The sequence below is a fragment of the Eretmochelys imbricata genome, chromosome 4 (genome assembly GCF_965152235.1).
Source record: "Eretmochelys imbricata isolate rEreImb1 chromosome 4, rEreImb1.hap1, whole genome shotgun sequence".
Classification (NCBI taxonomy): domain Eukaryota; kingdom Metazoa; phylum Chordata; order Testudines; family Cheloniidae; genus Eretmochelys; species Eretmochelys imbricata.
In genome coordinates, this window is record NC_135575.1 from 140,918,670 (window position 1) to 140,942,037 (window position 23,368).

The 23,368-nt window shown below is 44.6% G+C and overlaps 1 protein-coding gene across 8 annotated transcripts in view; it reads left to right on the forward strand.

The window, feature by feature from the left end:
• Positions 1 to 23,368, forward strand: part of SFXN5 (sideroflexin 5) — a 171,634-nt gene that overhangs the window by 75,347 nt on the left and 72,919 nt on the right. For all 8 annotated transcript variants that reach the window (XR_013346040.1, XR_013346044.1, XR_013346043.1 and 5 more), the window contains one exon: positions 21,977 to 22,067. Coding sequence is in view for 3 of the 8 variants with exons in the window: in XM_077816054.1 (XP_077672180.1) it covers positions 21,977 to 22,067 (91 nt within the window). In the remaining 5 variants the exon portion in view is untranslated. The remainder of the gene's footprint in view (positions 1 to 21,976; positions 22,068 to 23,368) is intronic.

Consider the following 23,368-nt stretch of genomic DNA (forward strand, 5'->3'; position numbering starts at 1 on the left):
TATTTAAGCTTATATAAAGCTTAAATATAAGCTTTATATAACTTATAAAGTAAGTAAGTTATAGTGATGAGAACCTGGTGTAAATGAGATCAGAATTAAGCCCTGTATGATGATGTGTGTGTGGTATATGTAATTCCACATGAAGGCATCGGTGGTGACTCCATAGTTAAGACTGCATTCCAATTTCCAGTTATAGTTGGGATTGAATCCCTTTTTGTGCATGGAAAATAATGTCTGTAAGGTTGCTATTGACCATACTTTCCCATGGGTACAGACTGAATTTCGAAGAAAAGCTGGAAGTAAATCCAATCATCAGCTAGGAATCCTGGGGCTGAGCATATGTTTGCTTGAGCATGTTGCCCTCTGTTGACTGCAGGGTTATTGTGAATTTCTCCATCTTAAAAACTGAAGGGAAAAAAATCCATATGCTGTTGTTTGTAGTGTATAAGACTAATGTGTGTCTTTGTTGTGTGGGCAGCATAAGATCTGTGTTTTCTGTAACTGTTCATTTATATTCTTCTAAGTGCTTGGGTTTTGAAATTAAGTGACAGATAACAATGCATTTATCGCTTTGCAACCTTAAGTGGATGTTGGGGGGGAAAAAGGGAAGGGCAGAGAGGGTGTGTTTCTGTTCAGACTATAATAAATAAAACTGCATATAAATGTAACCCATGCTTACTCACTGTAGCAGTCTGTCTCCTCCTGTCAGGGCCTGTAACATGGGCTGTCTGAGCTAGTGGTTGTTGGAGCCAGGATTCAAGTCAGGATCAGGGTCATATGCCAGTGGTCAAAGCCAGAGTCAGCAATGAAGCAAATTCAGCAAGCAGGAGTAATGCCACCCAGGGAGGGTCATCAAAAATATTGGCAAATGCTTAGCGTTGTAAGAAAGAGTCCCACTTGGTCAATGCCGAATGATTCTGTTCTAGAAAGGAGAGGCCCACTCCAGGGCCTCCCCAGTAAGCAGGCCCATCTTAACTTGATATCTGGCATGCTCCTGGGGCTAGAGCATAAACAGAAGTCTGCATTGGGTACCGAACCCATGAAACTTATTGCCAGTACCATCATTTCTCTGGCAAAAGAACTCTGGGGCCGGTGTCGTAAGAGAAGCCAAATGGCTACCCACAATCATTCAGAGTGCTGCAGCTTGCTCCTGCAAGAATCGATTTCCTGTCTGCAACTGTTGTACTTGCAAAAAGAAAAGGAGGCACCTTAGAGACTAACCAATTTATTTGAGCATAAGCTTTTGTGAGCTACAGCTCACTTCATCGGATGTTAGTCTCTAAGGTTCCACGAGTCCTCCTTTTCTTTTTGCGGACACAGACTAAAACGGCTGCTACTCTGAAACCTGTAGTACTTGGTCTCTCCTTTTCTGGTTTTCTGCCTGAAGGCCAGCAATCTGCTCCTGAGACCTGATAGAACCCTGGGGTGATGGCGAGGTGGGACCCCCAGCAGTGTCCATGCCAAGTCCAGGAGTCAACAATGAGTCCTGAACAAGATCAAGGTTGGCCTGAGCAAGCTGTCAGGGCCTGTAGCATGGGCTGTCTGAACTAATGGTTGGAGCAGGAGTAAAGTCAGGGTTGTGGTCACACCAAGGGTAAAACTAGAGTCAGCATCTGAGGTCAGGGCAAGGAAGCAGGAAAAAGGCATGGTAACAGAATCAGGGACAAGGCATGGTAGGTAGCAGGAAGGGGCAAGGCATGATAGCAGAAACAGGTATGAGGCATGGTAGCTGGGACAAGGAGCAGGAGCCAGGCAAGGAAGGAGGAACTTGGCCTCCAGAGTATGGGCAGCAACAGGCCTATCAGTTAGTTGCTCAGATGGGACAGGCACACCCAGTGGTGTCCAGTCAGCAGTCTGCTGTTAGTCAATGGGTGTAGCTTCTGGTGGCGGGGTATTAGAAGCAATTTCCTCCTCACCCCTTACAGTTCGGTGGCACAGAGGATAAGGCTCCCATTCAGTGGGCCTAGGTGTAAGACCTGTGGTACCTGATGCCTCCAGTGGCTGGATCACATAGAGGGTTGAGTTTGCTACAGCCTTTTATAGTCTGACCAGTATAGCACAGGCCAGAGAACTTCCCCACAGTAGTTCCTAGAGCAGATCTTTTAGAAAAACATCTGTTCTTGATTTAAAAATGGTCAGATATAGAGAATCCACTATGACCCTTGGTTAATTGCCCTCACTGTTAAATATGTACACCTTATTTCCAATCTGAATTTGTCGAGCTTCAACTTGCAGCTATTGGAGCATGTTATATCTTTCTCTGCTGGATTGAAAGGCCCACTATTAAATATTTATTCCCCATGTAGGTACTTATATACTGTGATCAAGTCATCCCTTAACCTACTCTTTGTTAAGTTAAATAGATTGAATTCTTGATTCTATCACTATAAGACAGGTTTTCTAGTCCTTTATTTATTCTTGTGGCTCTTCTCTGACCCCTCTCCAATTTATCAACGTCCTTCTTGCATTGTGGGCACCAGACCTGGACACAGTATTCCAGGAGCAGTAATATCTGTGCCAAATACCAAAGTAAAATAACCTTTCTACTCCAACTTGAGAATCCCCTGTTTACGCATCCCAGGATCACATCAGCCCTTATGGCCACAGAATCACACTGGGAGCTCATGGTCAGCTGATTATCCACCATAGCCCCGAAACTTTTTCAGAGTCACTGCTTCCCAGGGTAGAGTCCTCTCCCATTATGTAAGTATGGTCTATGTTATTTGTTCCTAGATGTATACATTTACATTTAGCCATATTAAAATTCATTATTTGCTTGCACCTGGTGTATCAAGCAATCCAGATTGCTCTGTATCAGTGACCTGTCCTGTTCATTATTTACCACTTCCCCAATTTTTGTGTCATCTGCAAACTCTATCAGTGATAATTTTATGGTGTCTTCAAGGTCATTGATAAAAATCTGAAATAGTGTAGGTCCAAGAACTGATTCTTGCAGGACCCACTGGAAACACACCTGCTTGACGATGATTCCCCACTTGTAATTACATTTTGAAACCTATGGGTTAGCCAGTTTTTAATCCATTTAATGTGTGCCATGTTACTATTTTATTGTTCTAGGTGTTTAATCAAAATGTCACATGGTACTAAGTCAAAAGCTATAGAAAAAAAGATATGAAGTTAGTCTGACAGGATCTCTTCTCGAAAAACCCATTTTGATTTGCATTAATTACATTAACCTGCTTTGCTTCTTTATTAATTGAGTCCCATATCAGCTGCTCCATTATTTTGCCTGGGATTGACGTCCAGCTGATAAGGACTATAATTACCCAGGTCTTCCCATTTACCCTTTTTAACAATTGGCACAATATGAGCATTCTTCCAGTCTTCTGGAACTTTCGCCGTGCTCCAAGACTTATTGAAAATCAGCATTAACAGTTCAGCAAGTTCCTTAGCCAGCTCTTGTAAAACTCTTGAATGTAATTTATTTGGACATGCTAATTTTAAAATGTGCAGCTTTAGTAGTTTCTTTTTAACATCCTCCAGAGGTACTAGGGGAATGGAAAGAGTGTTATCATCACTGTCTGATGAGATTAGGTCATCTGTTTTTCCCCCGAATACCGAACAGAAGTATTTATTGAACACTTCTGCCTTTTGTACATTACGATTGATAAGTCTACCTTTTCCATTTAGTAATTGACCAATACCATTGTCAGGATTGTTTTCTGTTCCTTATATATTTTAAAAACTCTTTCTTCTTAATGCTGCTGATCATAGATTTCTCCTTGTGTTCCTTTGCTTCCCTTATCAAATTTCCACAATTCCTAAGTTATGATTTATATTCATTACTATTAATTTTCCCTTCTTCCATTTGTTATATATTATTTTTTTATAGCTGCCTTCACTTCCCCTGTAAAGCAGGTTATTTTTTTAACCAGCATGGTTTCTCCCTCAGTTGTGGGATTGTGGCATTTTAGTCATCTACTAAGGTGTTCTGAAATGATTCCCAATTATCATTCATATTTTCTGATTAAATTCTTCCTCCCACCTTATTTAGCTTATAATTGTTTTCAGCTTTGTGAAATTGGCCCTATTAAAGCACCAAGTATTTATATATATTACTGATCCGGACTTTATTTTGCTTGCACATTATAAGTGTGATCAAGTCATGATCTCTTGTACCTAAGAGCCCATTCATTTTTAGTTCTGTGATCATTTCCTCTTTATCCATTAGGACAAGGTCTAATAAAGAATTCCACCTGGTTGGTGGCAATACTTTTGGAATGTGTTAGGAAATTGACATCTATAAGGTTTAGAAATTCCAAGAATGTTTTAGTCCTGGCAGCACGAGACCTCCAGCATATGTCACTCTCAAACTGAAGTCCCCCATGATTATGCAGTTCTTTTTCCTTCATGCTGGAGATAGGTGCGTAAGAAGGCAGTCATCTTGTTCCCTAGCGACAGCTTTGACAGCTGAATCTTTTAGCTCATGCAGTAGAGGCTTATGCTTTTAGATCCAGAGGACCTAGGTTCAGTCCCTGCTGCCGATGACCCACCAAGGGGCATCATGTTACATAAACATTTTAATGTGCCAGTCATTGTTCACATGGAAACATTTGTCTTTTAACAACACTGTAATTTTATGGTGGTATAATTGCTACTTTTCCCTCCTTCCCCCCAAATGCTGACTTTTAATATACACGGTGGAGGCTGGCCAACTTGATTTTGCTGCTGATGAGCACCCTGGTGTTCTAGGGAGCAGTGAAACTAAAGAGAGGTGAGGAAAATAATGGAGAATTTGATGTAAAAACAGTCTGGATATAATACAGAAGAGAAACATAGTCTCTTAATTACCTTGTCTATTTGGCTGAGACATCAGATGTAATACATTTTCCCTTGGAAACAATGTAATGAAACCAATTACTCTTTATTTAGCACATGTGCAAAGGTGAGCTACAGTTTTAGGGATGCTCAGACCCAATGCTTGGCATAACTCTCATGCTCTTTTATATGCGGTAAGGACTGCACTAAGGACTGTATCTCTAATAGGCACCCCACTATTTTAAACAATCACTTTAAAGCATCCAAGGGTTTGTACATAATCAATTAAAGGACCAGCTCTCACCGGTAGCATATTTTTGTGAGGCTCAGGGCAGCTACATTGCTTAAGATGGATTTCATTATCTGTAATGGATTTTTGAGTTGGGGATTAGGTCCTGATCCAACCAGGTACCTAAGCATGTGCCTAAACTTTCAGCACATAAGCAATCCCATTGAAGTTAAATGTGAGCTTGTTTACCTGAGAAGGTTGTACCAGTATAATTTAAGTTGTGAATTTAAACAGATCTAGTTAAACCAGTGCAAGAGGCTTGTGGATACTTATTTCAGTATGTGAGACTTATTTCAATTTAGTTTAAGTCAACTTGGAACAGGCTTAACTGTATTGAAATAAACCACTCTTAAACTGAAATTTAGTGTGTCCACAAACCCTTTTGCACCAGTTTAACTCTATCTATCCTGGGTATTGAGATCGCCTAAAATATCTGAGCACTCCCATAATGGATTTAGCCTCGCAACACCCCTAAGAGGCAGGTCAGTGTTGTCATCCCCATTGTACAGAGGGGAAACTGAGGTTTGGAGAGGCCAAGTGATTTGACCAAAATCATACAGGAAGTCTGTGGCAGAGCAGGGCTTGAACCCAGGTTCCCCAAGTTGTAGGTTAGTGCCCTAATTCCACTGTGTTTTAAACACTTGTTTAAAGTTATACCAGTGCAAATTTCTCATGTAGACTAGTTCTTAGTGATGCTACTTCCAGAAAGTTTTAACTTGCACCTTTAAAAAGAAACAGAAAAGAATACTATGGAAATTGTTTTGTACAGTCTTGCAGTAGCTTCTGTCTGAGATACAACCAGAGCTATTTAACTTATGTAGCTTGCTACACCCAAAGAAATCCACCAAGTTTCTTAACTCCTTGAGCCAGAACTGTTTGGCTTCCAGATCTTACAGATTCTACTGAGGCTTCTGTACAGGTGCTAAGCTGCTTGAATCAGAGCTTATTTGGTTTAAGATTTTTTTCTCTGTGTTTCTACAGAGATGGTAAATGGAGTGAAGAAGTTTGTAGATTGTGCTGGGAACTGGAGCTCTGAGGCTATAATTTCCATGCAACTCCCAACTTTTGTATCTAGCATCATCAAAAATAGTTCTGTGCAATAAGGAGCCAATCCAAAACCCACTGAAGTCAAATGGGAATCTTTCCATTGACTTCACTGGGCATTGGAATAGGCCCTAGTTCTCCACCAGCACTAATGGAATACAATAAAGAGAAGTTTGTTGACTGTGCTATTTTTTGAGATCTGACAGTGCAGAAAAATGTTAGACCTTTTCAAAACCAAAAACTCCCTTACCTCAAAAACGCCCTGTTCGACTAACCTAAAACTCTCCCATAAAGTTTTCCTCCAGGCTAGAGACTACGCAGTGCAGAATTCTGATAGAAGGATTTTGTTTTTCTCCCCCAAAAGAAATTGGAAGCTGAAGGAGTTTCAAAAAATATCAGGCTTATGGTGGACATCAGGTTACAACATTATGCGGTCATTACTGTGATTTCGTAATGTGAGATCTTTGAGGAGCCTTGCATGATGTGACCTGCAGCCTGTAGGTCGGGAGCACTGTGTAGTAGGTGATGTCTGTCAGCAGAGATGATATTTTACTGCCCTGGTCTTTCCAAACTGTGCACGCATTCCCAAGGCTCAGACCCTGAATGGTAGTAATATAGCATTTCTTGACTTGTAGGATACCAAGTACTTGAGAAATTTAGACCAAAATTTTCAAAAATATCCACTACATTTAGACTTCTCAGCTGGGTCCTGGCCCATCACAAGTGCTCTTAGGCACTCTGGTAATACAAATAGTTAATAATAAGATGAGTGTGTGAATTTCAGAGGTACTGAGCATTCACAGCTCCCCCGTCTTAAAGTTGAAAATATGGGTCTATAAAAACCATATCAGGAAGAGCAGCCGCTTGCGAGGTGGAATGTGCCAATCATTGAACAGCACGCAGCAGCATGGCACACCGGTGTAGTACAGGGAGTGGAGAACAGAATATTTAATTGAAACTTGAGGGAGAATGTAGGGCCACAGAATGTAATTAGATTAATTAAAACTTGGCCAGGAAATTAGGTTTAAAGATGCCATGAGTAGTTTAGCAAATGTGAATACAAAATATCAGGACTTTAGTGTGATGCCTCATCTGAAAGATAACCCTCCTGCTATTAACTCAGCAAGTCAACGGCAGGAGTAGGAGCAGTATCTACAGAATTACTAGCACCATTACCCTGGGTTTCCTTTGACGTACTTGGAGGTATGCTGTTCAGTGAATGGGTATCTCTGTAGCCTTAGTATCTCAGTCTAGAGAGAATATTTCTAGAAATGGTGTCCCAGCACTATAGCTAGTGGAAAGCAATATTCATTTCTTTACTTGGTACTCTGCTAGTACTCATCAGAACTTTGATTCAGACTGGTATTAGCAGGATGCCTGCTGTTTGTCCATGCACATTCGATGCTAGAGCCTGTCTGTGCAATAAGAACAGAGAGGGAGGAACAGTTGGTTTTCACAAATGTCACTTGAATAGAAATGAATTGATCATTCAGTAGGAAGGCCTGTGACTCCCTCTTATGCACTGCCACAAGGTCAAGTGTCTGTTCTTTGTCTTCAAGGCCTTACGTAACCCCACTACAGTCTACATCTCTGATCTAGTCACTAAGGGTACATCTATACTGCATTGGGAGTCAGCCTCCCAGCCTGGGTACACAGATTTGTGCTAGTGGGGCTCATGCTAGCTCCCTAAAATAGCCGGAGAGCCTGAACCATGACCTCAGATGTGGGGTAGACATACCCCTAGTACAACACGCACACACTCCGCTTCATCAATGCTGGGGCCTTGTTGCCATGTTCATCCACTTGTCCCGCAAATGTGTGTCTGTTTTTTTCCCAAGCTTCTGTCCTGTGAATGGAACGCCTTCCTGATCACCTCCCTCTCTTCATTTACTCCCTCCTAAAGACTTTCTGCCTCCATGCTGGCCACAAGAAGAGAGTCAATAACATACCACAATGACAAATCTAAAGACATCACCATACTAGTGATTTCCTTCTCTGGGCTTCCAAGTACCTCCTGTCTACTCTGCGTTTGGCTCGTTGGGAGTGTAAGCATAACAGGGCAAGAACTGCCTTTTGTGCACTCTGCTTAAATGCTAAAGCACAGAGTGATCAAGTAGCCACCTTTACTCACCATATCCCCTGTTATCTCCTGCAAGGTAGTCTTCTTCCCTGCCTCCTTCCCCACCGCAATCCCCCATCATACACCAACTCTCAGACACGCACAATTTTTCACTCTCCTGTCTAGGCAAAGGTGCCCCTGTGGCGTTTTCTAATCCCAGCTCCCTCTTCCCGATAATTGTTTGTGAGTAGTGTGGCGTGGCTGCATTGACAGCCTGTGAATTTGGTGTTATAGCCCATAATCAGTTTGTGAGAGGGAGCAGGCGGCCACCCACTGTCCTCAGGACTTTCTACCACTTAGTGTGGTAAAGAAACATTTAGAACTAGGAGGAGGTCAGTTGAAAATAGGGCGAGGGAGGGGAGGGAGAGTGGCCCCATGCCTCCTTAGAGATTAGCAGGAACCTGGATTCTGTCACTCAGAGGTTTTTTCTCCTGCTCCTGATTCTAAGAGCAGGTGATAACTTGCTTTGCCTGTTTGACTTCTATTGTATGTTAGTATGCAGCTCTGAGTCCTGGATCCCTGCCCTGAGCAAACTCCCAAAGGCTCCTGCTCCTATTTCTTTGCTTCTCTCCTTCCCTAACTGGTCATAGATTTTAAGACCAGAAAGGACCATTATTCACAGATGCATGAATTCCAAGGCCAGAGCGGGGTTGTCCTGGGGTTCACTACTCACCGCTGAGAGGCCTCCCTGGGGCTTGTCTGGGGATTAGCTCTTGACCAGTCTCACGCCCCCTTTTTCAGTTGCTCGCTCTCTCTCTCTGGAGTCAGGTTTCTCCCTCTTCATGACTTGGGCCTCCAGCCAGGTCACTGTAGTCCTCCCCTTCCGCAGTAACAAAGTCTCTCCATACAAACTGTCTCAGGCGCTCTTCCGCTCTGCTGCCCAGCCCATGCCACTTTCCCAGGGGCTGTTAGGGGAACCCAGGCCTGCCCACTGCTCCATGTTCCAGCCCAGGCACCCTGTGTTTGGCAACCACGGTCTGTTTGCTCCCAGACCCTGTCGCTATCTTCCCCGAACTCCTTCTTATCTTTCTTCACCATATTCTGGCCCACCCCAGGGTCACTACCAGAAGCTTCTCTGTTCCCTCTGGCTACTTCAGCCTCTCCCGGGTTCTTGCTAGAGTCGGAAGATCTCGCTCAAGATCCTCCTACCTGGCGAAGTCTCATGCATACTGGAGCTATAGTCTATGAGCAGAGGAGAACTACTGAGAGAGAGCAGAAACACCAGCAGTGTAAATCTCACCTGTCCGCAGCCTGTCCGCTCTTAATCAGCTAACCCATAGCGGCATCTCTTGTTCAATGTGCCAGAGACAGTTCAAAGCTAAAATTTGCCTGATCAGCCATTCACATATTCAGAGAAACCAAATCAATCAGTGATGTCGTGGTCATCTTCAAATTCAAAGGAACAACAACATTCCCAGGCAGAATCTCAGGCCTCACTCCTCCTAGAACTCCTCCTTGTCTATTACCAACTCCCATCCTCTCTAGGGCTTGCTGCCCCTTCATACCACCACCTTCCTCTTTTTCTGCCTAGCCCAGCTCCTCCCGCAGCTAGGCTTCATCACTCCTTAGACAGTATCCGTCCCGACTCTCCTCCAGATGCAGCCTGTCACAGGGTTAGTTGGGTTTTTTTTTCCTTCTCAGGCCTTGTGTAGGGTAGACACCCCATCACAGGACCACTGTGAGTTCAGCTAGTCCGACCTCCTATATAACACAGGCCACAGAACTTCCCCACAATCATTCCTCAAGCAGATCTTTTAAAAAAAAAAATCCAATCTTGATTTTAAAATAGTCAGTGATGGAGAATCTACCACAGTCTGGTGATGATCATGTACTCTGGCCATCTGCATAACATAGGCCGGAGAACCTCACCCAGTAGTTTCTTCATCCAACCCATAATGTCTGCTGGAGCTGGAGCGTATCTGTCAGACGGACAGCCAGACTTATCCGAGGACGTGTCTACAGACAGGAGTGGTACTGGTTTAAGATTTGTTGATACAGTTCAGCCAATAAAACACTATGGTGGAGTGTGTTCATACCATGCCTCGTGTGCCAGCACATACCCCACTGCTTGTGTCCACCCGGTATGTGCTGTATCACTTCAAGCATGGTGCACTGTGGATAGGTATCTCAGTGTCCTCCATGCCACCCAAAGGCTCACCACCTTGTGGGAAACTCCAGGATCTCCGCCTGCTGCCTTTTCCCTCCAAGCACCTCTTTCTTTATTCAGAGAGGCTGGTAGGGGCAGTGTGCTGGGAGAGAAGCTGAGCCCTGATTAGGGGGCGGGGCTTCTCTGACTCGGGGTCCTATAAAGGGAGCCAGCCAGTCAGGCCGCGGCCCAGACAGCTGCAGCGGCACAGGAGCCAGCAAACAGAGCTGTAAACAGGGGAGTTGGAGTGGGGGCAGTTTGCAAGGGGAGTTTGGGGGGAAGACTAAGAGAGCCAGGCAGAGGAACAGACAGGCTAGTGAAGGGAGAGTGTGGTGGTCTGGCAGTGTTGTGGTGCTCGCTGGGGGTTTGTTTTGCTGTGGGGGGTGGTGTTTTGGTTTGGTTTGTGTTCCCCAGACTAACGAGACTTAGGCAGGAAGGCGATGATAGACCAGAGGCAGCAGCGGTAGTGACCCAAGCAGTGGAAGACGCATTGAAGATGACTGGATGTAGAAGCTGCGGCATGTACAGGATCCTGGAGGAGGTACGTGAGAAGAGTTTTGTCTGCATGAAGTGCCACCTGATAGGGCTGATGGAAGAGAAGATCCGAGGATTGGACATGCAAGTGGAGACTCTGGTTGAGTTTAGAAGGGGGTTCTAGCAGATGGTAGAGCAAAGACATGAGGAGGCTGAAGGGAAAAGCTCAGACTTGCAGATGGAAGCAGGACCAAAGAACTCTGAGGAGATACTGCTGGGTGAGGAAAGTGGACAGTGGAAGCATGTGACTAAGAGAACCCGGCAGAGGAAAAGACGGGGCAGTGAAGGAGAAATAGAGCTCAGGAACAGGTTTGCGGAGCTGGAAAATGAAGAAGGGGCACAGCAGGTGGCCACTGAAGGTGAGAGGGCAAGGAAGAAGAGAAGAGCAGATTGTCCTATAGGAAGAGGGCAAGAGCCAATGAGGATAACAGCACCGAATATGAGCCCCAGGAGGATACGGGATGGGTTGCAGAGGATTGCAAGGGACAATAGGAATCGAGAGGACTTGCGGCCAGATGGAACAGGGATAGACTGGAGAATCGCACCATCTTCAGGAAAAGGCAGGTCTACGTGATTGGGGACTCATTACTGAGAAGACTAGACAGGCCTGTAACAAGAGCTGATCCAGAGAACAGAAGGTGTGCTGTCTGCCAGATGCTAAGATACGGGATGTGGACCTGAGGCTGAAGAAGATCCTAACGGGAGCGGGAAAGAATCCATTGACTATCCTTCATGTGGGAACAAATGATACGGTCAGATTCTCGCTGGAACGTATCAAGGGAGACAATGCCAGGCTGGGGAAGATGCTTAAGGAAATAGAGGCTCAGGTGATCTTCAGTGGGATTCTGCCTGTTCCTAGAGAAGGGCAACAAAGATGTGACAAGATTATGATGCTCAACAGATGGCTCAGGCAGCGGTGCTATAAGGAGGGCTTTGGGATGTATGGCCACTGGGAAGCATTCATGGACAGAGGACTGTGATCAGGAACAGTCAGCATGGATTCACCAAGGGCAAGTCATGCCTGACTAATCTAATTGCCTTCTATGATGAGATAACTGGCTCTGTGGATGAAGGGAAAGCAGTGGACGTGTTGTTCCTTGACTTTAGCAAAGCTTTTGACATGGTCTCCCATATTATTCTTGCCAGCAAGTTAAAGAAGTATGGGCTGGATGAATGCACTATAAGGTGGGTAGAAAGCTGGCTAGATTGTCGGGCTCAACGGGTAGTGATCAATGGCTCCATGTCTAGTTGGCAGCCGGTATCAAGTGGAGTGCCCCAAGGGTCAGTCCTGGGGCCGGTTTTGTTCAATATCTTCATAAATGATCTGGAGGATGGTGTAGATTGCACCCTCAGCAAGTTTGCAGATGACACTAAACTGGGAGGAGTGGTAGATACGCTGGAGGGTAGGGATAGGATACAGAGGGACCTAGACAAATTGGAGGATTGGGCCAAAAGAAATCTGATGAGGTTCAACAAGGACAAGTGCAGAGTCCTGCACTTAGGACGGAAGAATCCAATGCACCGCTACAGACTAGGGACCGAAGGGCTAGGCAGCAGTTCTGCAGAAAAGGACCTAGGGGTTACAGTGGACGAGAAGTTGGATATGAGTCAACAGTGTGCCCTTGTTGCCAAGAAGGCCAATGGCATTTTGGGATGTATAAGTAGGGGCATTGCCAGCAGATCGAGGGACGTGATCGTTCCCCTCTATTCGACACTGGTGAGGCCTCATCTGGAGTACTGTGTCCAGTTTTGGGCCCCACACTACAAGAAGGATGTGGAAAAATTGGAAAGCGTCCAGCGGAGGGCAACAAAAATGATTAGGGGACTGGAACACATGACTTATGAGGAGAGGCTGAGGGAGCTGGGATTGTTTAGCCTGCAGAAGAGAAGAATGAGGGGGGATTTGATAGCTGCTTTCAACTACCTGAAAGGGGATTCCAAAGAGGATGGCTCTAGACTGTTCTCAGTGGTAGCAGATGACAGAAAAAGGAGTAATGGTCTCAAGTTGCAGTGGGGGAGATTTAGGTTGGATATTAGGAAAAACTTTTTCACTAGGAGGGTGGTGAAACACTGGAATGCATTACCTAGGGAGGTGGTGGAATCTCCTTCCCTAGAAGTTTTTAAGGTCAGGCTTGACAAGGCCCTGCCTGGGATGATTTAGTCGGGGATCGGTCCTGCTTTGAGCAGGCGGCTGGACTAGATGACCTCCTGAGGTCCCTTCCAACCCTGATATTCTATGATTCTATGATTCTATGACTGTTCTCTCGGGATGGACTTCACCTGAGTAAGGAGGGAAATAGACTTCTACGATGGCGGATGGCACAACTGATCAAGAGAGCTTTAAACTAGGAATTTGGGGGAGATGGTTGGGAGATGTCCAGGTAGTCTCCATGCTGGATTTTCTCTTTGAGAGGGAAGAAAAAGAAGTAAGAAAGAATACAGCTGTGGGTAGGAGAATGGACATACGGCGGAAGGGCAGTCTACCAATCTAATAGGTAATATTGGTGGTAGAATGTCTGTGCCCAATCGGGTAAAGAATGTGAGTGAAGCCAAACAGTAAAAATTAAGATGTTTGTACACTAATGCGAGGAGCCTAGGTAACAAAATGGAGGAACTAGAGCTACTGGTGCAGGAAGTGAAACCAGATATTCTAGGGGTAACAGAAACATGGTGGAATAGTAGTCATGACTGGAGTACAGGTATTGAAGGGTATGTGCTGTTTAGGAAAGACAGAAATAAAGGCAAAGGTGGTGGAGTAGCATTGTATATCAGTGGTGAGGTAGAATGTAAAGAAATAAGTGATGGAACGGATAAGACAGAGTCTGTATGGGCAAAAATCACATTGGGGAAGAAAGCTACTAGAGCCTCCCCTGGGATAGTACTTGGGGTGCGCTATAGATGGCCGGGATCCAATCTGGATGTGGATAGAAACATCTTTAATGTTTTTAAAGAAGTAAATACTAATTGGAATTGTGTGATCATGGGAGACTAACTTCCCAGAGATAGACTGGAGAACGAGTGCTAGTAATAATAATAGGGCTCAGATGTTCCTAGATGCGATAGCTGATGGATTCCTTCACCAAGTAATTGCTGAACCGACAAGAGGGGATGCCATTTTAGATTTGATTTTGGTGAGCAGTGAGGACCTCATAGAAGAAATGGTTGTAGGAGACAACCTTGGTTCAACCGATCATGAGCTAATTCAGTTCAAACTAAATGGACGGATAAACAAAAATAGATCTGTGACTAGGGTTTTTGATTTCAAAAAGGTTAACTTTAAAAAATTAAGGAAATTAGTTAGGGAAGTGGATTGGACTGAAGAATTTATGGATCTAAAGGCAGAGGAGGCCTGGGATTACTTCAAGTCAAAGCTGCAGAAGCCTGCATCCCAAGAAAGGGGAAAAAATTCATAGGCAGGAGCTGTAGACCAAGCTGGATGAGCAAGCATCTCAGAGAGGTGATTAAGAAAAAGCAGAAAACATACAGGGAGTGGAAGATGGGAGGGATCAGCAAGGAAAGCTACCTTATTGAGGTCAGAACATGGAGGGATAAAGTGAGAAAGGCCAAAAGCCATGTAGAGTTGGACCTTGCAAAGGGAATTAAAACCAATAGTAAAAGGTTCTATAGCCATATAAATAAGAAGAAAACAAAGAAAGAAGAAGTGGGACCGCTAAACACTGAGGATGGAGTGGAGATTAAGGATAATCTAGGCATGGCCCAATATCTAAACAAATACTTTGCCTCAGTCTTTAATGAGGCTAATGAGGCTCTTAGGGATAATGGTAGCATGACAAATGGGAATGAGGATATGGAGGTAGATATTACCACATCCAAGGTAGAGGTCAAACTTGAACAGCTTAATGGGACTAAATCAGGGGGCCCGGGTAATCTTCCTCCAAGAATATTAAAGGAACTGGCACATGAAATTGCAAGCCCATTAGCAAGAATTTTTAATCAATCTGTAAACTCAGGGGTTGTACCATATGACTGGAGAATTGCTAACATAGTTCCTATTTTTAAGAAAGGTAAAAAAAAGTGATCCGGGTAACTACAGGCCTTTTAGTTTGACATCTGTAGTATGCAAGGTCTTGGAAAAAATTTTGAAGGAGAAAGTAGTTAAGGACATTGAGGTCAATGGTAATTGGTACAAAATACAACATGGCTTTACAAAAGATAGATCATGTCAAACCAACCTGATCTCCTTCTTTGAGAAGGTAACAGATTTTTTAGACAAAGGGAACGCAGTGGATCTAATTTACCTCAATTTCAGTAAGGCATTTGATACGGTTCCACATGGAGAATTATTAGCTAAATTTGAAAAGATGGGGATCAATAGGAAAATTGACAGGTGGATAAGGAACTGGTTAAAGGGGAGACTACAGCGGGTCACATTGAAAGGTGAACTGTCAGGCTGGAAGAGGTTACCAATGGAGTTCCTCAGGGATCAGTTTTGGGACCAATCTTATTTAATCTTTTTATTACTGACCTTGGCACAAAAAGCAGGAATGTGCTAATAAAGTTTGCGGATGACACAAAGCTGGGAGGTATTGCCAATACAGAGAAGGACCGGGATATCATACAGGAAGATCTGGATGACCTTGTAAACTGGAGTAAAGTAATAGGATGAAATTTAATAGTGAAAAGTGCAAGGTCATGCATTTAGGGATTAATAACAAGAATTTCTGTTATAAACTGGGGACACATCACTTGGAAGTAACAGAGGAGAAGAAGGATCTCGGGGTATTGGTTGATCACAAGATGACTATGAGCCGCCAATGTGATATGGCTGTGAAAAAAGCTAATGCGGTCTTGGGATGCATCAGGTGAGGTATTTCCAGTAGAGATAAGGAGGTGTTAGTACCGTTATACAAGGCAGTGGTGAGACCTCATCTGGAATATTGTGTGCAGTTCTGGTCTCCCAGTTTGAATTCATCCTTTTTAAACATGGAAGAGGCACAGAGAAGGGCTACTAGGATGATCCGAGGAATGGAAAACCTGTCTTATGAAAGGAGACTCAAAGAGCTTGTCTTGTTTAGCCTAACCAAAAGAAGGCTGAGAGGAGCTATAATTGCTATCTAAAATATATCAGAGGGATAAATACCATGGAGGGAGAAGAATTATTTAAGCTCAGTACCAATGTGGACACAAGAACAAATGGATATAAACTGGCCATCTGGAAGTTTAGACTTGAAATTAGACAAAGGTTTCTAACCATCAGAGGACTGAAGTTCTGGAACAGCCTTCCAAGCAAAGCAGTGGGGGCAAAAGACATATCTGGCTTCAAGACTAAGCTCGATAAGTTTATGGAGGAGATGATATGATGGGATAGCTTAATTTTGTGAATTAACTGATCTTCGACTATTAGCGGTAGATATGCCCAGTGGCCTGTGATGGGATGTTAGATGGGGTGGGATCTGAGTTACTACAGAGAATTCTTTCCTGGGTGTCTGGCTGGTGAGTCTTGCCCACATGCTCAGGGTTTAGCTGATTGCCATATTTGGGGTAGGGAAGGAATTTTTCCCCAGGGCAGATTGGCAGAGGCCCTGGGGGTTTTTTGTCTTCCTCTGCAGCGTGGGGCATGGGTCACTTGCTGGAGGATTCTCTGCATCTTGAAGTCTTTAAACCATGATTTGTGGACTTCAATAGCTCAGACATAAGTTAGGGGTTTGTTACAGGAGTTGGTGGGTGAGATTCTGTAGCCTGCGTTGTGCAGGAGGTCAGACTAGATGATCATAATGGTCCCTTCTGACCTTAAAGTCTATGATTCTATGATTCTTCTTTACAGCATTTCCCCTTGTTGCTGCAGTGGCTTCTCTTTCACCGCTACCAGAGCAGCTTTCTGCCCCACTCCTACAGCCTGCTGCATCTCATTGCTCATGGGCATACTGTTGCCTCTGTGAAGGGCAATATCCATTTGCATGGATTGCTGGGTTTTTAATGTTGATGTGCATTCGTAAGTAAAGCCTCTTCCCCTTCTGTGCCACATGGCTGTTTATCTTTAGTTTACTTATAGGGACATAGACCAGGTTGTGCATGGACCATGTCTCTCCCCTCTTTGAGTCCTTCCACTGGATCTTCGTCACCTACCAAATCAGGTTTAAGATTCTTGTCCTTCAATGCCCTGCATGACTCCCCCAAGCCTGCATTTTTGTCCTGCTTTCTCACCATATCCCACCTTGCCTCCTGTGCCCCTGCCCCACCACTTCCTTTTCTGTTCAATAGAAACATCTGTCCCTCTGCCCCAAACCAATCTCTCTCCTTCACCCTACTTCCACAGTCTCCTCTAATGCTGGTTCTGGTTCCATGGTTTCCCTTCTCCTGCCTTCCTTTCATCCCATACCCCCTTGATCCCAACTCAACTGGAGGATGGTGTGGATTGCACTCTCAGCAAATTTGCGGACGATACTAAACTGGGAGGAGTGGTAGATACGCTGGAGGGAAGGGATAGGATACAGAAGGACCTAGACAAATTGGAGGATTGGGCCAAAAGAAATCTGATGAGGTTCAATAAGGATAAGTGCAGTGTCCTGCACTTAGGACGGAAGAATCCAATGCACCGCTACAGACTAGGGACCGAATGGCTAGGCAGCAGTTCTGCGGAAAAGGACCTAGGGGTGACAGTGGACGAGAAGCTGGTATGAGTCAGCAGTGTGCCCTTGTTGCCAAGAAGGCCAATGGCATTTTGGGATGTATAAGTAGGGGCATAGCGAGCAGATCGAGGGACGTGATCGTCCCCCTCTATTCGACATTGGTGAGGCCTCATCTGGAGTACTGTGTCCAGTTTTGGGCCCCACACTACAAGAAGGATGTGGATAAATTGGAGAGAGTCCAGCGAAGGGCAACAAAAATGATTAGGGGTCTAGAACACATGACTTATGAGGAGAGGCTGAGGGAGCTGGGATTGTTTAGCCTGCAGAAGAGAAGAATGAGGGGGGATTTGATAGCTGCTTTCAACTACCTGAAGGGGGGTTCCAAAGAGGATGGCTCTAGACTGTTCTCAATGGTAGCAGATGACAGAACGAGGAGTAATGGTCTCAAGTTGCAGTGGGGGAGGTTTAGATTGGATATTAGGAAAAACTTTTTCACTAAGAGGGTGGTGAAACACTGGAATGCGTTGCCTAGGGAGGTGGTGGAATCTCCTTCCTTGGAAGTTTTTAAGGTCAGGCTTGACAAAGCCCTGGCTGGGATGATTTAACTGGGAATTGGTCCTGCTTCGAGCAGGGGGTTGGACTAGATGACCTTCAGGGGTCCCTTCCAACCCTGATATTCTATGATTCTATGATTCTTCCTCCCGTCTCCCTCTTTGCTCCAACCCACACTCCTTCCCTCTCTCTTGTCCTCACTCCCTTCTCCTACCCTCTCCCCACCTTTGTCTCTGCCTGCTTCCCGATCTCCTTCCTCCTTTGCATCTGAATTCAAGTGGGTGTTCTGCTTCTTCTGTCTTGACCCACCCTTTTTATTAGCTATGTTTTGTGCCTTCTGTTGGCCCCTTTTATGCTGCACCCTCTGAAGCTTTGTGCTGGTGACTTTGAGGGTGAAGGATGGGCGAGCCTCATTTAGTTCCCTTTCCATAGGTCTGAATCTCCTTCCGTGGACACTGGCAGGTTGATAGTTCAAATGCCAGCATTAAGCTTAGCCTTCCGTAGGCGCTGGCTTCCTCCAGGCCCGGGGGGTGCTTAACCCCGCGCTCCACCCCAAGCCCTGCCCCCACCCATCTCTTCCCCCAAGCCCCACCGTCCTGCCTCTTCCCGCCCAGTTCTGGCCCCTCCCCACAGCGTGCCCAATCCCCACTCCTTCCCCTCCCTCCCAGAGCCTCCTGCACACCATGAAACAACTGATCAGGGAGGGAGAGGCACTGATTGGCAGGGCAGCAGGCGGGCGGGAGGCACTGGGAGGAGGGGGGAGCTGGCTGCTAATGGGTACTAAGCACCTGGAACACCCACGGAGTCAGCGCCTATGCAGCCTTAACATTGTTGGAACATAGGAATTGCCAGACTGAATCAAACCCATGGTCCATCTAGCCCAGGCTCCTTGTCTCCAGCAGTGGCTAGCACCAGATGCTTCAAAGGAAGGTGCAAGGAGCTGTGCAACAGGCAGATGTTGGATAATCTGTCCCCTATGTAAGTCTCCTCCTAACCCTTCGTAGTTAGAGGGGAAGAGCTGTTGTGGTCTGATCGGCAGTGTTCTCTGGGTTCTCAGTATCTATTTCTTTGTCAAAATCCACCACTGAAAAATAAATAAAAACACCTCTTGGTAGGTGACCCGCTAATATAGTTACTCCGCTACTTCAGAAACAGATATCAGGGTGAGCACAAATCCCAGTTCTGGCCCTCACTGGGAGCTTTCCAATGGATTTGATGGGGAGCAGGATTGGGCCTTTATTGAACGAACTCAGCATTGCCAACCCCAAAAACCATTTGTCAGATCTCAGAAAAATCACAGTTGGCTGAAAAACAGATTTGAAAAATAATAATTTGGGGAGATTTTTTTTAAATTTGTGTTTTGGCTTCAGGTTACACTAGGGTCGTGTTTTCAAGCCTTTCTCGGCAACCAGAAGGGCAAGAATTTTTTTTTGTGAGAGCTGAGGTTCTTACATAATCTCTTGACTCCAGGAGCTGGGACTTCAAAAAAACCCACCAAATGTGGTGGCATTCATGGTAAAATCCAGCATTCTGGCAGCACTGCAAACTCTGCTCTCCACACTGAGCTGACCACATTATGGATGCTGACAATAGGCAAGTGGGGCAAAGACCCTCCATAAAAAAATAGGAAGGGAAAATAGAGTTTGCCAGAGGCAAATGTTGACCCAGGAGAGAAAGCAATGTTATTTTCCAGCTACTAAGCAAACACTGTACACTATATGGTACAGAGTCTCTTTGTTATACCTTTGCAGATGGGGCCTGATCTTGGATGGTAATACAAATAAATAACAAAAATTAACTATACTCACCCCTAGAATAACTCCATTAGCATTGAGTTACCGTAGTGATGCATTTGGCCCACTGGACATAATACCTCTGGCCAGCCCCTCGCAATTAAAACCCATTAACAAGTCTTTGCTGGTGCCCCTTTTATTTGCAATGATCTGAGATCAGAAATACCCGTGTGTTGCAGGGCAGTCTCCTTTCCCAATTTACGGTGGTCCCACTTTGTGACCTGCAGGAAAGAGTTCACAGATTGGGTAAAATAATTTCAAAACTGTAAAAACAAAGGCTCATTAGTTTCTTAAATCTAGACCTTGTGTCGAGAATTTGGGGAGATTGGATTTAAATCTATATCAACATTTAATTTCATATTCACAGCAGGGTGGGTGTTACAGACAGAAGAGTGAGTTCATCTGTGGCACCAAATTGAATCTGAAAGTAAAATGGTTTTTATTACCAGTAACTTCACAGCAGTGACTCAACTCAACTCTTTTCAAAAGCTGCTGCTCCTGCATTTTGCATTCAAATCCCGCAAAGCTCCAAGCAGAGGCGTTCGCTAGCTAAACAAAATATCACATCTCTGCAGATTCAGTGAATCAAATGTATAAATACTGTAGCTATATTGTAGGTATAGCGGTGCCAGGAACCGTGGTTAGGATTGTCTGAGCATTTCCTTTCTAAACCCCCATTTTTCCAGTAGCTCACAACTTAGCTTTCACCTTTGGGGCTTAAATTTTCCAGGACTTGGAATGTTTGAGCTAATGCTGCTCAGCCATTTTTGAGAATGAAAAAGGAGAGGGAGGGATGCCAAAGTGTGGGTGGGGTGGGGAGTGAAAGCAGAAAGGGACGAGTTGGCAGGGAAATACCCCCCAGAAGTGTCATTCAGTGTCCCAGTGGAAACCTGCTTAGGTATGGAGGGGTGCTGAGGATGTGAAAATCCTAACTGTGCTCACGCACTATTTAAACAGGAATCGTGTTTTTTAGCATCTTTGCAAAGAAAGACAATGACACTGCATGTGCCTGTGTAACTGACCTGGCCAGAAAATGTTGGGTTTTTTTTTCCCACCACAGATAATTTTGATTTTTTTATTTATTGTGCGTGTATTTATTTATTTCGTAAGAAAATTGAAAGCCCTGAGAACCAAAAAATTTTCAGCCGTTTTACTTTCAGTCAGAAACTGTCAAAACCATTTAGGTTACAGCCAAACCTTTTGGTTTGCGGCCTTTTCAGATGAAAAATAGAAAGTTTTGAGGAAAGTAGGTGCTTTCTGCAATAAAATTGTGTTTAGATGAGAACCCAGTTTTCTATCGGGGGGCGGGGGGAGTTTTGATGGATTTTTTTTACCAGCCTTACTCTATAACCGACACTGTTAGACTGTAGGGTTTTGTCCTCCCTAGCAGCTGGGCAAAGACCCACATTGTTGCTTTGGGTTACATATGTGCAGCTACTTTAGGATTGTAGTAAAAATGCAGTGCACCCTGCCTCATTCAAATGCTGGAGGAAACGGGTGAAAAAATATAGTTATGGAACCCAGGCCTGCTTGGTGTGACACTCTGTCCCCCTCTCATGGCTCCTAGACCAGCTAGACATTGATGAGCCTGCTACAGCCTTAGCTAAAAGACTTGTCTTTTATCTCATGCAGTAGAGAGAGGCTCATGCATTAAGCTCCAGAAGTCCCAGGTTTGATACCAGCCGACGACAACTAGGGTCCGTTGGTGTTACAGTTATACATTATCCTCTACGTGGCTAACCCGTAATCCCATCCAAACTCTGCTGGAGGGGTGAGATTGGCTGAGAAAATACCATCAACTGGATAAAAAATGCAATATAGGGCCATCTCCGTTAAAGGCAATGGTGAAGAAACAACCCAGAAGAGTAACACTGTAATGGGTCCCATTCTTTCTTTGGGGGTGGCTGTGGAGGGCTGGAATTGTGGGCCAATGTGGGGCGGGTGGAAGCAATGGAAGGGCTACACATAAGGTTACCTGAACGGATTTAGCTTTGGAATGGTTTTAGAAGCAAAGGTCTCTCTCTCTCTCATCTCGTTCTGTCTCTGCTCCTTAGTCACTTCAGGGCATAGAACGTGCACCACTATTTGGAACTAAATGCTTTTACCTTTCTTCGATTTCTCTGTCTAAAGGTGGGCCTTAATGTTCTGGTTCAGAGAGCAAACAAGTTTACGCCAGCCACCCGTCTCCTGATCCAGAGGTTTGTGCCATTCCCTGCTGTAGGTAAGAAATGATATACTTCTATACTCTGTGTGTGTGTGATATAGCCCTAAGTATGGATTTAATGCAGTTGAGGCACACGGGTAGCTTCTGCCTTTGTGATTTATACTGTTGCTTGAACCCCAAGCTGGCAGCACTGCAAGATGTGCAATGAGTGGCTGAGATGTTGTTATTCTAAATAAAATATAGGATTGAAATTCACTGTTTCAGTGGGAATAACCTGTGTGGGCCACTCAGACTGTCAGAGAGAGGACTGGACAATGCAGAATGAGTTCTGACTCTTCTAATCTTCACCGTTTAGATGACCATTCATTCCTTGGGTAGTAACCATAGCCTGGGCTGAATAAATTCCTAGGTTTGGTGTTTATTGGCCCAAGATTTCATTATATCCAAGTTAACAAGAAGTACTCACAAGAAATTATTATCCTGAAATGTTGTAGTCAATATATTTGAGACATAACATAAATCATCAGCAGGATGAAACGGGCATATTTGTAGTCACACAGGAAGTGAGTTTTGAGGACCGTGGCTGGAGTGCAGGAATTTGCATGCTGTGCAATTATTGAAAGCAGTGACTGCGGTACCCCAGTACTCTGCTAGGCTAAGACCAGTATATTCCAATATATAACGGAGTAGCTATTGGCCTCTCCCATTAGACACCAGTGTTCAGTATGAATGAAGGTAATAAGACCTTGGTCTTAACACAGTAGCTACCTGCTTCTGGAGATCTAGGTTCAAACATGGTGTAGAGACCAAGTAAAATGAGTTTGGTGGTCTTAACCCACTCGCTGGTGGTTTCAAAATGACGTTAAAATATCCACTACACAATGTGTCATTGTTCAACCTCTAGAGGCTCTGAATCAGAAGTGCTGGAACATTGGAGTTTAAGTCTGAGGTGCACTGACAAATATTATGTGAAGAGGCTATCTGGTTTAGTGACTGTCAGTGCCATCAGCTCCTTGCTTTTGAGGACACTAAAATTAACTCCAAAAGCAGACAGGGAAAAAATGTGTGAATGCAAGGACTAATATAGTCTGTTTGCAACATGATCTGGTTATTGTAAATTCAGTAAAAGGGGCTGCTGCACATAATCCCAGGCTGCAAAATTTGCAGATTTACAAATGTATTTAAGCGCCTAAAGATGCAGATAGCCGCCATGGGATGTACAAAAGCATCTGAGCAGATTAGGGACCTAACGCCACTGAAAGTCAATGAGACTTAGACACTTTCACTTAGGGACTCAGTGGGTCAATAAAAGGTTAAATTGTTGGGTTTTTTTTAACTATTTGAAGAACGACTAATAT